This window comes from Camelus bactrianus, chromosome 5 (genome assembly GCF_048773025.1).
Source record: "Camelus bactrianus isolate YW-2024 breed Bactrian camel chromosome 5, ASM4877302v1, whole genome shotgun sequence".
NCBI lineage: Eukaryota > Metazoa > Chordata > Mammalia > Artiodactyla > Camelidae > Camelus > Camelus bactrianus.
Window position 1 is genome coordinate 76701006 of NC_133543.1, and position 14880 is coordinate 76715885.

The 14880-nt window shown below is 34.2% G+C and overlaps 1 protein-coding gene across 10 annotated transcripts in view; it reads left to right on the forward strand.

Moving 5' to 3' along the window:
* Nucleotides 1-14880, forward strand: part of RAPH1 (Ras association (RalGDS/AF-6) and pleckstrin homology domains 1) — an 83158-nt gene that overhangs the window by 44320 nt on the left and 23958 nt on the right. For 6 of the 10 annotated variants that reach the window (XM_074364127.1, XM_074364126.1, XM_074364133.1 and 3 more), the window contains exons 5-8: nucleotides 167-247; nucleotides 5521-5595; nucleotides 12970-13047; nucleotides 13499-13658. In XM_074364127.1, the coding sequence (XP_074220228.1) occupies nucleotides 167-247; nucleotides 5521-5595; nucleotides 12970-13047; nucleotides 13499-13658 (394 nt within the window). The remainder of the gene's footprint in view (nucleotides 1-166; nucleotides 248-5520; nucleotides 5596-12969; nucleotides 13048-13498; nucleotides 13659-14880) is intronic. The other 4 variants (XM_074364130.1, XM_074364131.1, XM_074364129.1 and 1 more) reach the window with 3 other exon arrangements.

Here is a 14880-nt window from a genome sequence, read left to right on the forward strand (position 1 = left end):
TACCTTCTTTATTTTTGCGTAATATAATGAGGTGCATGCAACTTCTCATTACTATTTTGTTTCAACGATTCATTTCAATGATCTTTTTCTCTTCCTTCATGATAATGAGAACTGCCCTTTTCCACCTCCTTTACCTATCATTTTCTCCCTTCCTGCATTTTCACAGCATGCTATTTCTCTGAGATGTCCCAGCAAGCAGGCCAAGCGTCATATTGACTTCACAGAAGAACAGGCTGAGCTGACACCAGTAAGTTCTATAAACATGTCCGTGGGACTGCTTAAATATCAGTGAAAGGAATGCATTCTCTAACACTCCTGATGGTGAAACCTTGTCATATCTCAATTTTTTTAATAAAAATTAAACCAAGCTTTAAAAACAAATGAGCAACTATAATGTACAGTGCCATTGAATATTAATACTCAGGGTAAGATTATGTTGGTGGTAGCATATCTAATAGAAATTTTGTATTGGAGCCTGAAACCACATGCTTGCTTTTGTATTTGAAGCTGAGGGCTTCTGTACATTTCTCAAGATTTTAACATATTTAGCGGTTCTTCAGAATGGGGATGTCAAGTAGAATGACTCTTCTGCACTGATGCTTAACGGAAAGCCTAATTTCTTCAAAAATACATTATCTGGTCAGTGGTTAACAAATCTGGATACTTCATAGCTGCTCTGTTCCATACGGTAGCCACTAGCCACATGTAGATATTAAGCAATTCAAATGTTAACTTAAATTTAGATGTGCTATAAAGGTAAAAATACATACCAGGCTGCAGAGACTTAGTATGAAAAAAAGAATGTAAAATATCTTGTTAATATTTTGTATTGATTACTTGTTGAAATTTTAATATTTTGGATATTTCTAGTTAAAAAGATACTAATATTAGTTTATTTCACCATTTTCTTTTTACTTTAAAAAAAATATGGTTACTAGAAAACTTTAAATTACATTTGTGGCTTATATTTCCAGTGGACAGTGCTGCTTCAGAATCATCTATGAAACATAAAAAAAAAAAATCCCTGACCCCTACCCAACTGAATCAGATTCCCTCTGACTCTCCCACCTCCCCTTCCTTCCTCCCTCCCTCCCTCCCTTCCTCCCTTCCTTCCTAGCCTTTAAAAATACTAATAGTAACCCAGTGAATTGGTTTCACAACCCACTAATGGGTTGTGTCCTACTTAGTGGAAAACACTTCTCCAACCTCATCTCTAGCCCCTCTCCCACACTCTTAAGCATCAACCACTCTTATATAGTATTTGCATTGTCATCTACTTGTCTTTTCTGCCCAGGCAGCAATTCTCAATCCTTTCAGTACCAGTATCCCCATTTTGTAACAAATAATTTATAACACTATTAGTATCCCAAATGAAATTCATAGATAATGTAACTTACCTGCATATCTATTTTATAGTGAATTTAATGCCATAACACCTAGTATGAAGGAGAAATAGCCAAAAATAATTTATAACATTATAATGTATCTATTTCAGTTTTGAAATGATTGGCCATTTGAAAACTGTATTAAAAGACACAATGGAATAGTCAAATCCTACACCTGGTTATAATTAAGAGCTTTAAATTTAAGAAAAATGAGAAGACCAGAAGTCATTTTTACAGGAAAAAGAAAGCACAAATGTGGGTGGACCCAGAATTAAAACATGTTATGTCAATAGCAGACAAAACATACCTGTATATGGTCATTTAAAAAAAGGGAAATAACCTTAATTGAAGTAGGAATAATGTGCTGAGACAATTTATAGATTGCCAAAGAAAAGAAAAATGGGGAAGTACAAAATTCTTGCAAATAAGAGAAGTCTTATAATTGTAGTGACAGAATCATTCCCTGCCATGTAGTGTGAGATGAGATACTGATAAAATGATTTTTTTTTGATTTTTTACATTATATATTTCACATTGTGCCATATTTTAGAGAACTCTCAAAGATAGAGTAATTGAAATATTTTAAAACAATCTTTGTTAATGAAGCTCAGTAAAATCCCTACCTTTCATGTCTTTCATTAATTTAATAGTATTTAGTTCTTAATTCTGTTAAAAGAAATTTCAAATCTCTTCTGTCATTTACTTGCATGTAACAGAGTACACGCTGATACTGCCGGTTTTGGTATTGGCAAATCTTACATCAAGTAGGTTTCCACTGGTGAAATGGTTGTCCAACATAATGAGTAACTCATGCTAAATGCTGAACAAAATTAAGTGCAGACTTCTCTCAATTTACTAAATTTATGTGTTAAATAGCATTCTTGGAAGAGTCATTGAATATTAAAATTATATGGAAATAATTTATATTTATATGTAAAATGAAGTTACTGAGCTCTAAACTCAAATTGTTATAAACAGGATTTTCCATGTATATGATTTTTCCATATAAGGACATTAAAAATTCATGTGTGATGTGGGACTTTGGTTGTTATCATGTGACATTGTTCCATGTTTGCAGGACATCTGGCATTCTTACTTCCCTCCTAATAAGTACCAGTAATGCCCCCTCCTCCTTATTGTGACAGCCCAAAATATCCCCAACTTTTCCCCAAGTGCCTGTTTGAGGGAAGCACCACCCACTTTGAGAACCACTGCTATCTCTGCTCTGTCTCTACCCTCCACTGCACCCACAGTGCCTCTTAGTCATCCTCCAGGACTCTAAGACTCAGGCCTTTTCAGAAATAGTTTGCTGAGCCCCTAATTTTGGATTGGGTGCTGTCTCTACCTCCTACTTGCTCTTAACACACTAATGTAGTTGTCAGTTACCTCCCTCACATTGGAAAATAAACTCTGAGAGCAGGGAATGCCTTTCTTGGTCACCTTTGTATCTCCATTGCCTGGCATGGTTCCAGGATCAAAGTTGAATAAATAGTTGAATAAATGAAAAAAAGGGGAAAATGGGAGAAAGAAAATGGGCAAATAGAGCAGTGGAATGCATTAAAAATAAGCCACTGACTTTGTGTTGCTGGTGGTGAATGAAAGAAATTGTAAGAAGGCTATGTTTAAATGAAGCATTTCATTTTGGAGCAGCATGTAGCAGGACTAAAGCTGATTTAACGACATGTCCAAACCACTGTGTCTTTCAGTTCTTAAAGTCCTCCAACTGTACACCATTCTCCTTATCCCTCTTGCATCTTTCTCCAGTAACCAGATCTCCTGCCACCACCACCACCCCCCCCCCCCCACCATACTAAGGAATTCCAGAACAGTGTGTGACTGGTGCCAGTAGGGAATATAAATTAAAGTAAGGCATTTGTTGAAGGAGTTTTCTGCTTCTGGTTTTTAGATTTTCATTTTTTCTGCTACAAATACTTGTAGCTTAGACAGAGGGAGCATGGAGACCTGGCCTCTGTCTCTGCTAGTAATTAAGCAGTGAACACATGACTGCCCCAAACACAGTGATTTAGGATGCTGTTCAGCTAATGTTTGTGGTCTCATTTTTTAGATGCAGTATATTTTTGGGTCACCAGCCATAATGATTATTTCCTCCTTATTTTAAGCTATTTAAACCTTTCAATATTTTAAAGTGGGTGACTTCTACTTCTGAGTCTTTAAACAAATAGTTGGATACGGTTTCTTACTGATCAGATACAGATTTTTTTGTGTGTGATTTGAAGTCTTGAGGTGATTTGAGTTTAAAGACAGTAAATCTTTTAAGTTTTTTTTTTCAAGTTTAAACTTGAATTTAATGTCTGAAATTATATTTACCAGAGAATAGTTTGTTCTGGTAGCCTCAAACAGATTCTTTTTTTGTTTAAAATAATGTTCTCTGAATATAGGTAGTTTACTCATTCTGGGAATATTTATAAGAGAAAGTAATCTTTATGACTAAGATAAAGTAAACAGGAGTAGGTTTTCAAGAAATTGTTTTCTATATGTTTTCATAATTATGTAAGAATACATTTTTTCCCATTATATGTGAATAGCCAAAAATAAATGGGAAGCAAGGAAAATTATAGTTGTTCATTTTAATTTGCTTCTCAGTTTTCTCCCTGGTCTTAGCCAATTGTTAACCTCAAATTAAATTGAATTTTTAGAAATTTCTGCTTACCTGCTGTCTTTATAGGTGAGCCAACTAATCTTTACCTTCAGGGTATTATACCGTCTAGGTAAACAAGGACCTAGGGATAATTTTCTCTGTTCTTGTTATTGTTTGACCTTGTTTGCCCTACTCTTGATAAATATGTCCAATTTTTGTTTTAAACCTTAGGTTTCCCCCCCTCCCTCCCCCTCCTGGAGTGGGTGAAAGGGGCATTTATGCTCGTTAAGATTCAACTTAAACTAAAACAAAGCTTAAAAAATACAAGCAAGGAAATACAATATAGCAAACTCCGCAACTCAAAATAGTGCAGACATAAGCAAAGATTAAGTTAATATTATTTTCTGTGACAGCGTTTCTAGTCTTGCAGTAGTGTGTTTTATTATCTGTGACAATGAACTTTATGAAAGTAGGTGCTACTCTAGTATTTTTTACATAAGTTTCTTTGAAAAAATTTTGTTTCTCAAGAACAATTTGATACACACTTGGATTTATAAAATATAGTAATATGGAACATTTTCTATAATTCCAGCTGTGCCATGCATTGTTTTAAATGGTGGTCAGTAACCACATAGCATTAAAAAAAAATAAATACTGACTTAGAATTATTTAGGGACAGGCAAGTCTGAATTATGTATCAAAACAGCTACAATTTATACTATATGAGTTTAAATACATACAGTTGCATAAACTTACAACGCGTTACTAAAAAGTTTTTAAAGAGGAAAAGGATGGTTAGGACTAGGTTATTCACAAATAATTTTTATGAAAATATACTAATTGTTTGAATTAATTTAACCAATTTAAGGGAAAACATTTCATAATGTTTTGTTTATATCATTCATTTGCTGTAGAAGTCTTTTAGTGAGCAACAGTATTCTTTTATAGTAAGTGACTTAAAATTTTACTGAATACCAGTGATATCCATTAGGCAAAATATGTATGGACATTTTTCCTCTTGCTGTGGCTGTCATTGATTTGGTCAGAAATATTTGCAGAAGTTTAAAAAGTGAGGTAGGTTTTTTTTTTCCTATAAGAATATACTATTTAAAGCTATATAGATCTTGTGTAGGCTTTAACAAGAGGAACGAATGTGGTTAGTTTAACACCTGTGTGTTTGTGCTGTATGCACAGCACTCAGAAGCACTGCCCTAGAAGACAAACTGCTCTGTGATCTTTGCAGCGTGTGACATTTTCCCAGTGAGGGATCAGCAAGAGTGGGCTAGGGAGCGCCTACTGGCATAGATGGTGTCTTTGCCTCCCCTCCTTTTCGTCTTTTTTTTTTTTTTTTCTTTCTTTCTTTCTTTTTTTTTTTTTTTTTTTTTTTTTGATTTGAAAACATTTCAATGAGTTTAGAAATAAGATAGGAGATTAATGATAGAGAATCATTCTTGCTTTGTCTACTTTATATTTTAAACACATGAAACCTCCACTGACTTCTGTTGCCTTTTTTGTTTTTCTCTTTTTCTGCACAAGCACTCCTATCTGGACAGGGAAACCTCCCTTCTTCTGAGAAACATTGCAGGAAAACCTTCCCATTTGCTGACCAAGGTGATACTTCTTCTTCCACCTGCATGTAAATATTTATTGTCTTGTAGGTAGATTGTAATTTCTGTTTTTGATTGTGCTCTCAAATTTCTCAGATTGTGCTTTCTTATTTTGGTACCTTTGTTCTTAATAGAGGCATTTTTTCTCCCACAGAAGGTAATTATTTACTGATTTTAATGACTATCAGAAAATATTGAGAGTAGAAAATATTTTCAGTAATTTTTCACTAGTTTTTAACTTCTGTAAATACTTGGCAGTCTCCTCAAGTATGTTGCACTTTTTCTAGTTTAACATTGTATTTCAAAGTCTAAAAACCATTGCTTTACTTTTAACTTTTACCACTAGTGGCCATCCATGCTGTGAGTTTCCTTAACAAACTTTGTTTTCTGATTCCTGTTTATGTTATCAACACCTCATTTAATTAAATGTTTATTTTTATAACAATCTTACTTTATATTAGTTTAATCAAATTGGAAGAGAAGACTGCAATTTAAATTTCTCAGTTCTCTGCCTTCAGAATGGTTTGAATGGGTCCAGCTGGATTTTCATTGGGCTGGTGTTTTACAACATTTAAAATCATTTAGCCGTTGTCATCATTAACTATGGAATAACAGAATAGGGAAGCTGGATAGCTTTCCACCTCTTTTAAAGTCATGTTTTTATTTCGTTATTTTATTTAATGTTAAATTCAAGCATGTCAGGCTTGGTTATAGTCCCTGAAGAATGTACAAAGTAATTATGGTTACTGTCTCTAAGTTGTTATTATTGTATCTGAGGTTCTCTTTAAAAAAATTTATTTTTCACCTTACAAACTTGTGAAAGAAGATGGTAAGGCTAAAATTAAAATCTCCCTGAGTAGCACCTCAGAGAGAAGACCCAAGAGTCAGCAGTGAACCTCTTTCTCTTGCTTGAGTTTCTGTCCTCAGAGGGGACCTAGGAATATGGTAGAAGCACCTTAAAGATCAGGGAAATGTAGAAATCTGAGCAGGTAATAGCCATTTACTTTATAACCATAGCAAAGTTCTTTCCTTTTTCTTAGCTCTTCCTTCTCTGTTAATACTCTCCCTGGAATCCACACTCACAGCTTCAACTAGGATCTCTGTTCTAGATCAGATCTCTCTCCCTGAGAGCAGCTCACTTGCAGATCACTGTCAGACATTTCCTGGAAGGTTACCGGCACCTCCAGTTCTGCAGGTCTTTAGCTTCCTTAGCCACACGCTCCCTCGGGCCTCCCAATTTGTATCTGTCTATCTTCTTTTGACACTTCTGTTTCTGTTCAGAATGCTGACATTCTCCCAGTTACCCAGGTTCAAGCCCCTTTCCCGCCTTGGCACCATTCTTTTTCTCACTTATTATCTATCTCAAAGCTTTTGTAAGCTTGTCGTAATTTGGAGGATTGATTGAGTTCACCCATCCATCTCTTTTGCATGGCCACCACCCTAAAATGGCCTCTTATGTCTCATGAGAGCCACTACACTCATGCCTGACCCTCCTTCAGTCCATTTTGTACACTGCTCTCAGATGAAGTGTAACATTGTACCATTTCCATTGCCTATTTATTCAGCAGATATTTGTTGAGTCATATACTGTGTTAGGTGTTGGGATATAATGTAAAATAGACTTCCCTGCCCTCAGCACCTCACAATCCACTTAAGAAGGTAGATTTTAAAAACTTTATAAACAAGCATGTAAACATATTCTAAATCATGTTAAGTGCTCTGAAGGAAACAAGTTAAGTGATACAGAATACTGGGGCGAGGATTAGAGCTATATTTCCTTTAGACGGTGAGATGAGAAAAGGCCCTTCTAAGGAGGTGACATTTAATCTAAAGTGTGGAGGTTGAAAAGAAGCCAACTTGAGGGTGACGGCAAGTGTTCTAAGTAGAGAGGCTCAGGAAGAAAAGAGCTTGGTGTGTTTGAGAAGTGGAAGAAAGACTATGTTGCTGGAGCCACAGTAAATGAATGAAGATATGAGTGTCTTGATTTGGGTTTGGAGAGGTAGGCAGGAACCAGATCACTCAAGGCATGCTAAGAAGTCTGTATTTTTTTTTTTCTAAATGCAGTGGGAAACTATTGAAGAGAAAAACTTCATTCATTCAGCAAATATTTACTGAATACCTATTATATGCCAGACCCTGTTTACAACCCTGGAGATAGGGCAGTGAACAGAACAGAGCTCCTACCACAAGGAGAGTAGTTGTTCGCAAGTTTGGGATAAATGCAGTCAGTAGCTTCTCATCTCCCTCTGCCCAGAGATGCTGATGCTGCCTGCAGGGTGAGAGCCGTCACTGCTAGGATCATATCTTCTCCCTTCACCCGAGTGGTGGCATAACTGGCGTATGTAGCCAACATCTGGCTCTAGCTACCTCTGTATACTGCCCCGCTTAAATACAACCAGAAATTTGATTAGGAAAGTGATTCTGTAGCATAGAACCTAAACAGTTAGGGTGGAATGAGGGATGAGTCAAGGACAAGGTGGCAGAAATTCCTAAATAACCAGAGACACAGGGGCCTCTCGATGTCAGTGCCCTTTGCACCAGAGCACACAGCTGTTTTGAAGCTAAACTGAGCTTATACTTCTTCCATACAACCTGTGTGGCAGTCTGGTTCCCCTTACCCAAAAAGCATGGTGTCCCAGTTACTGACCTACCTCAGATCTGCCCTTTTCCAGTAGGACTTTGTAATACCTGGTAGTAAGTACACAATAGAATGAATGCAGTAACACTGCTTTTAGGTCAAGGGTGCAAAAGGAATTCTTGGGGTTTTTTTGTTTTTGTTTTTCATCACCAATCCAATTGTCACTATACCACTGTTAATGAAATAACTACCCCATATACAGTTCTGAGCCAGGACCCTGTGTAAAAAAAAAATGCTGACCAGTTTCTTGTAGGAGCAGCATTAGTGCCAACACAGAACTATTTTACCATAAATGGGAGCAGTAGGCAAAGGACACATTGCTGATCTGATGTCCTTAAATCTATGGGTACCATTCTGAAGACTTTCCCTGACCTCCTGATCAAATACTGCATCTTTGTCATTCTTTACTCCCTTAACCTGCTTTATTTTTTCCCACAGAATTTACCACTGATTTATCACATATCTATTTCTTTCTTGTCTCTTGTTAAATGAAACTCCATGAAAGCAGGAACTCTGTATCCCTTGCATTCAAACACAAAGCTCAATACACATCTGTCATGTAAAAGAATGGTCCTCTAGTAACCATCAAGGTTTCAAGGACTGCTGTAACGTTCACCACCATTTTCTTTGCTTCAGAGAAGTTGTAAAAATGTTGTTATAAAGCCTTTTATTTTTGACAAAGCTGTTTTTATTTACTGTTATCCCAAAAGTTTATGCAATAACCCTTAAGGACAGAAGGGACTGTGACATTATAGTGGAAAAAGCAAGTAGTTAGTCATTTGATAATTGCCTCTTAGGTAAGTCTTTCTGGGTCTTAATCAGTACAGTGGATATAATAGTGCTAGCCTGCATTATTGAGAATTAAATGAGATAGCATGTGTAACATGCCTCCTAGTGTATGGCAAGTAGGTGTTCAGTTAATGTTAGTGAGAGTATCAATTTCATGATTTCTTTGGGGTAGGGGGAGTAAACTAGTTGTTGCTATTATTATTTTGGCTCTAAGCAGTTTTATAGAGCATTTAATGGGCATTAAATTACCGCTCTTAAGTTTTCTTTGGATCATTTAACTTATATAACTTTATTATTGTTGCTGTAATCTGTGAAATAAACGCGATCTTGAAGAAACTACGAACTACTCTTCAGCCCCTGAATTTGAGCCTGATTTGTTCTGAACCCACAAAGCCTTAATAATTTCTTAGCTGAAGGAATTCACTAGCCACTTCTTTGCAACTGTAACAATTTCTGTAAGTATTCTAATTTTTACACTGAAGAGAGTGCTGTAACACTTTGTAACCACAGCATTGGCTTTCATTTAATCATAAGATCTTCACTGAGTTTTTGTCCTTTATGTAAATTTGAGGAGGCTTGGCATTTGATGGTTATTGATAGCCACACAGGAGTTTTTCAGGTAGAAAGTGGATTGTCTCTTGCTCTTTTTAGGAAAGGGGTAGGAGAGAGAGTTAAGTTGTTGTATGTGTGAGGTATCTTTTGCTTATGTTTAGGATGGTTGTGGGACAAACAACGTGAAAGGATAGTCCAAAGATAAGGGGCAGAAAACTTAAGGCCTGAGTTTGTCAACTTTAACAAACAGGAGAGAATATGAGACAAACAAAGCTTGTTCTTTGTATTAGACTTGGGTTGCAGACTATGACCACAGATTTGCATTGCCTAAATAAATAAAAACTTTTAGATGTCTTCTAAGTATATAATCTAAACACAAAAGCAAAGATTTATTGACCTTTCCAATATTGCACAACACTCTGAGCTTAAAACAATTTCTTCCTTTCTTTGGTGGTTATGGTTAAAAGAGATGATTCTGGCTTAAATATGGTAGCTAAAAATCAAACTTTCTGAGGAAGAGTTTATTATTGGCTTCTTTCACTTAGTAATCTGCATTTAAGTTTATTTCTTGTCATTTCATGGCATTTCTTTTTTAGCAATGAATAGTATTCCATGGTCGGGATGTAGTACAGTTTATCCATTTGCCTGCTGAATAATATCTTGGTTTCTTCCAAGTTTTGGCAGTTGTAAAGCTGCTGTAAGCATCAGTGTGCAGGTTTTCGGGTGGAGGTAAGTTTTCAGCTCATTTGGGTAGATATTAAGGAACATTATTACTGGATTATAATGTAAGAACATGTTTAGTTTCATAAGAAACCATCAAGCTGTCTTCCAAAGTGGCTGTACCACATTGAATTCCCACTAGTAATGAATGAGAGTCCCTGTTGCTCCACGACCTCACCAGCATTTGGTGTTTTCAGTATTTTGGATTTTGGCCATTCTAAAATGCGTGTAGTGGTACATGGTTGTTTTAATTTGCAGTTCCCTAATGACATATGATATTGAGCATCTTTTCACAGGCTATTTGCCATCTGTGAAATCTTTTTGGTGAGTTCTATTCAGGTTTTTTGCCCAATTTTTAAATTGGGTTGTTCATTTTCTTGAGTTCGTTGTTGTTGTTGTTGTTACAAATTTTGGATAATAGTCCTTTATCAGATATATCTGATATATATTTTACAAATATTTTCTCCTAGTCTATGGCTTGTCTTGTCATCCTCTTAAATATTCTTTTTATGTTTTTTAAAGACATTTTGAGGCTTTGAGGACATCTTTTAAACTTTTTCTTTAACTTCTGTAGGTTAATTAAAATATCTTAAAAGAATTTGGCCTTTTAGAAGTTCATGTTTATATTCCAGATAGAAAAAGCACTGATTCTGTCAGTTTTTCATCATCAGACTTTGCGATTTAAATTTGCTTTTCAGAAATAAGAAGTGAAACTTGAAAATATGCCTTGGTTATTAGTTTTTCTTCTTTATAGCAGCCGTTCATACCAATTTAAGGATATGGAAAATGACCCATGGAGAACATACCATCATTATCCCCTTGAGAAAACATTCATAAAAACTTCTGCTTCCCTCTTTCTTTTCCAAAAAAATTGTCAAATAACTGATTTCACAAAAGCACTGGAAAACGCTGGTGTTTAAAATTCCTTTATAGAGGAGTCTCTACTCACCAGAAACGCATAACAGGGTTTCGTGATTTAGCTAATAATGATTTTGTTTCTCTAAGACACATAATTCTAATAACAGAATATTAATGAGTTTAGTTCTCTCATTTTATAGATTGCTTTAAAAAGAAAAGAAAAAGTATCCTATGTTAAAATATACAGTCAGTATATTTTATTATAAAAATTCTGTAATGTAGTCTGTATTTGCATAAAGGGGAAGATAGGATGATTTAATCTTTTAATCAAAGGAATATATAATAGTCTCATAGTCAAGTTTTATCTTACCCCTCTCCATTGTTAAAATGCAGTTCTTTGTTCTCTGTCTAATTGGGGTTACAGATAGTATTTCCAGACCTCCCTTATTATGTTAATTCACTGACTGCTTTCATTGAAATGGATCAGATTTCTGGCAAACAAGCCCACTGTCTTCCCTAACCACAGTTTTTTTTCTCTGTTCCACAGAGTAGTAAATACTAAGCTTGAAATGAGGGGAGACAGCCTAGGGTATAAAATGGAGAGAAGCAGTTCAGAAATAAGAAAGCCAACAGAATTTAGGAGAACAGGAAATAAGCTATTAAATGAATTGAGTTTTTGTTTTTTTGCCCTGGAAATTATAGCTTTTTAATAAAGAATAACACATGGATTGTGGTTTTTAATCACAATCTAGAGCAGATAAAGTTTGGCTAATATAATTAGGTTTCTCTCTTAAAAGTCATATTAAATAAAGGAATATATAATATAGCATTTTATGTTCTTTTAGATGTTTTCTAGAGTAATCAAAAGCTTCGAATTAGAAAGTAATCCTTTATCTATAAGCAGAGGTTTACTTACATGAGTTTTTTTCAACGGGAGATTAATGCTACAGTGTACTATGGCCTATTGCTGGAAAGTACAAGTAAGTACTGGTATTACAGCACTGTATGTTATTTGAGGAGAAAATAGGCAGATGTTTTAAGTACAGTTTTATCAGTACTTATCATCTAAATTGTATAAAGTAGGAATTACTATAAATATTTGGAAAATTATATTTAGTATTTTAAAAATTTATCCATGAACTAGTAAAAACAAAATTGAGTTTAGTGATATGAGACATTGATTATATTGTGTGATTTTTTTTTTTTCCAACTCAGAGTTAAACCTAGAATGTAGGTTAATGTACCTCTATTTATTTGTATTGGTATATTTATGAGAACATACCTACATTTTCTATTAAGTATTTTTATATGGTTTCAAGGAAATAAAATGATACTGTCTTGTGCTATTTTTATGATGATGATACATTTTTCAGTGTAACAGCACAAAACATTACTATGCAAAAGATTGCCCATACTTTGGAGAGGGTATAAATTCAAAGTCACTGGCAGGCCCACAGATAGCCCATTAAATCCTCATGTTTCCCCTGTCCTGAAACCCTGCAATTCATCTGCTTCAGATTGACAGAATCAAACTATTGAATAAAATCAAAATTAAATCAAATTAATTTACTACATCACTAGAATATGAAAATCTAGTCTTATAAGCAATCTTCAAGTGTGCATCTTAAAAAAATATTCCTTTATAATATGTCTGCTTTTACTTTTGTGAACAGGGTTATTTTTTAAATGTGCTCTGTATAAGTGTGTGAAATTATAGTCTTACTGAAATTCAATGCTAGCAGCATCTTAAGGATAAAAAGACTTCTCAAAAAATTCCCATTATTTTAGCTTTGGTTTATCTAAAGTGCTTTGTGTTCACAGGAAGAACAGGCAGCGAAATTGAAAGCTGAGAAGATCAGAGTTGCGCTAGAGAAGATTAAAGAGGCACAAGTGAAAAAGGTGATATTTGGGCTTTTTCCTGGTTTGAGATTTTTATCAGCTTTTATAAATTTATAAAGAATTGCCTTGTTTGTATAATGTACTTCTAAGATATAGAATGCTATAGAGGGGTATTTTTTTCTAATATGTTTTTCACATGTATTTTTTGTGGATAAAATGCAGTATAAAAGAATTAATTTTCTGGTTTTAAATTCTCCTGAAAGAGTAAAACAGAATAGTCTTATTATTATAATCTTACTTGGTATTTTAATTTTAAAAATGCTTTAAATTTGTTTAGTTAGGTTATTTAAAACCTAATTTTAGAATATTTTTCTTACATAATAAAGTCATTATTTATGTTTTAATTTATATTTACCTAAGGACATTACTAAGAACATTACTCAGTATTGGAAGAAATCTCTAGAATGCCTGTGTTTTGGTCTGTATTAATTTCCTTTTTTACCTGTTATAGCTGGTGATTAGAGTTCACATGTCTGATGACAGTTCTAAAACAATGATGGTGGACGAGAGGCAGACAGTGAGACAAGTGCTGGATAACCTGATGGACAAATCCCACTGCGGTTTTAGTTTAGACTGGTCGCTGGTGGAGACTGTCTCTGAGTTACAAATGGGTTAGTAATATCATTGTTATAATTACTTTTCCATTTCTATGTAATTTCAGCAGTTTCATGTTGATAAAAGCAACTTGAGACATCTTATATATATGTATTTTGAGATTTCTTTGAATACAGTATCAGTTCCAGTTCACTTTAGATTTTCCTATGGCCAGAACAAAGGTTGTTGTTACTGTTTTTAAGGTAACAAAATACTTTTTCCCTTCAAATAAGAACTGTGTATATTGACACGTTTACTGAAGACCATTATTCACATTTGTACTGAAGTCTTTAAACCAACATTTGACGTAAACATAAAGCACATAAAGGGGAACCGTAAAGCACATCTTATTTTTTGCTAGATGTACTAAGTCTTAGTTTCCTATGTTTTGTAGTTTGGTATGGTGTTTGTTAATTTTGAAAATTCCTTATTTTTTATACCACCTTTGACTTGTTTAAAAACTTTTGGTTTTGTAATGTTAGCTGTAATTACAGAAACCTTGCAGTAATTATTTTGTTAGACTTTACTGAATCAGAAACCAGTTTCAACTTGCTATTTTGTTTTAAAAATGTAGTTGCATTATACTACCTTATCATATCTTTAAATTTTTCACAGCAGTCTCCAGAGAAATAAAAATTTAATTATTAACCCTTTTCTCTCAGAAGGCACATACACATCCCCCAAAACCAAGCCATAAGTTAGTTTGTTAACATATATAAACATGTATTCTAATAATACTTACCTGTAACTATTCGTAGAGAATTAGAAAGGTTTGAGTTCAGAGGTAGCATCATCATATGCAGAAAATGTTTGGATGCTAGTTTTTGGAATATTTCCATGGCCATAGGTTAAAAAATTCATATATGTAATATTTCTCTATTGCCTTTATATAATTGACTATAATGTCTTAAATAACTATCATTTAATCACAGTGATTCAAATATAATATGTAGTCATTCAGTACTTGTTGAATGAATAAAAGAAAACAAGGAACTACTAAGAGCCCAAAACAAGATGATGGAAACAAACTATGACAAATTTGAATCATTCAATTAAACAGCAAAGATAATTATAAAGGATGAATATACAAAATGCAACTGTTTGCTGTTTACAAAAAAAACCTTTTACCTAAAGACCCAAGTTGAAAGTAAAAGGAATGCTGAAAGACACTAACCAAAAGAAAGATAGTATTAACTATGTTAATATCAGACAAAACAGATTTTAAGCAAAATGCATTAC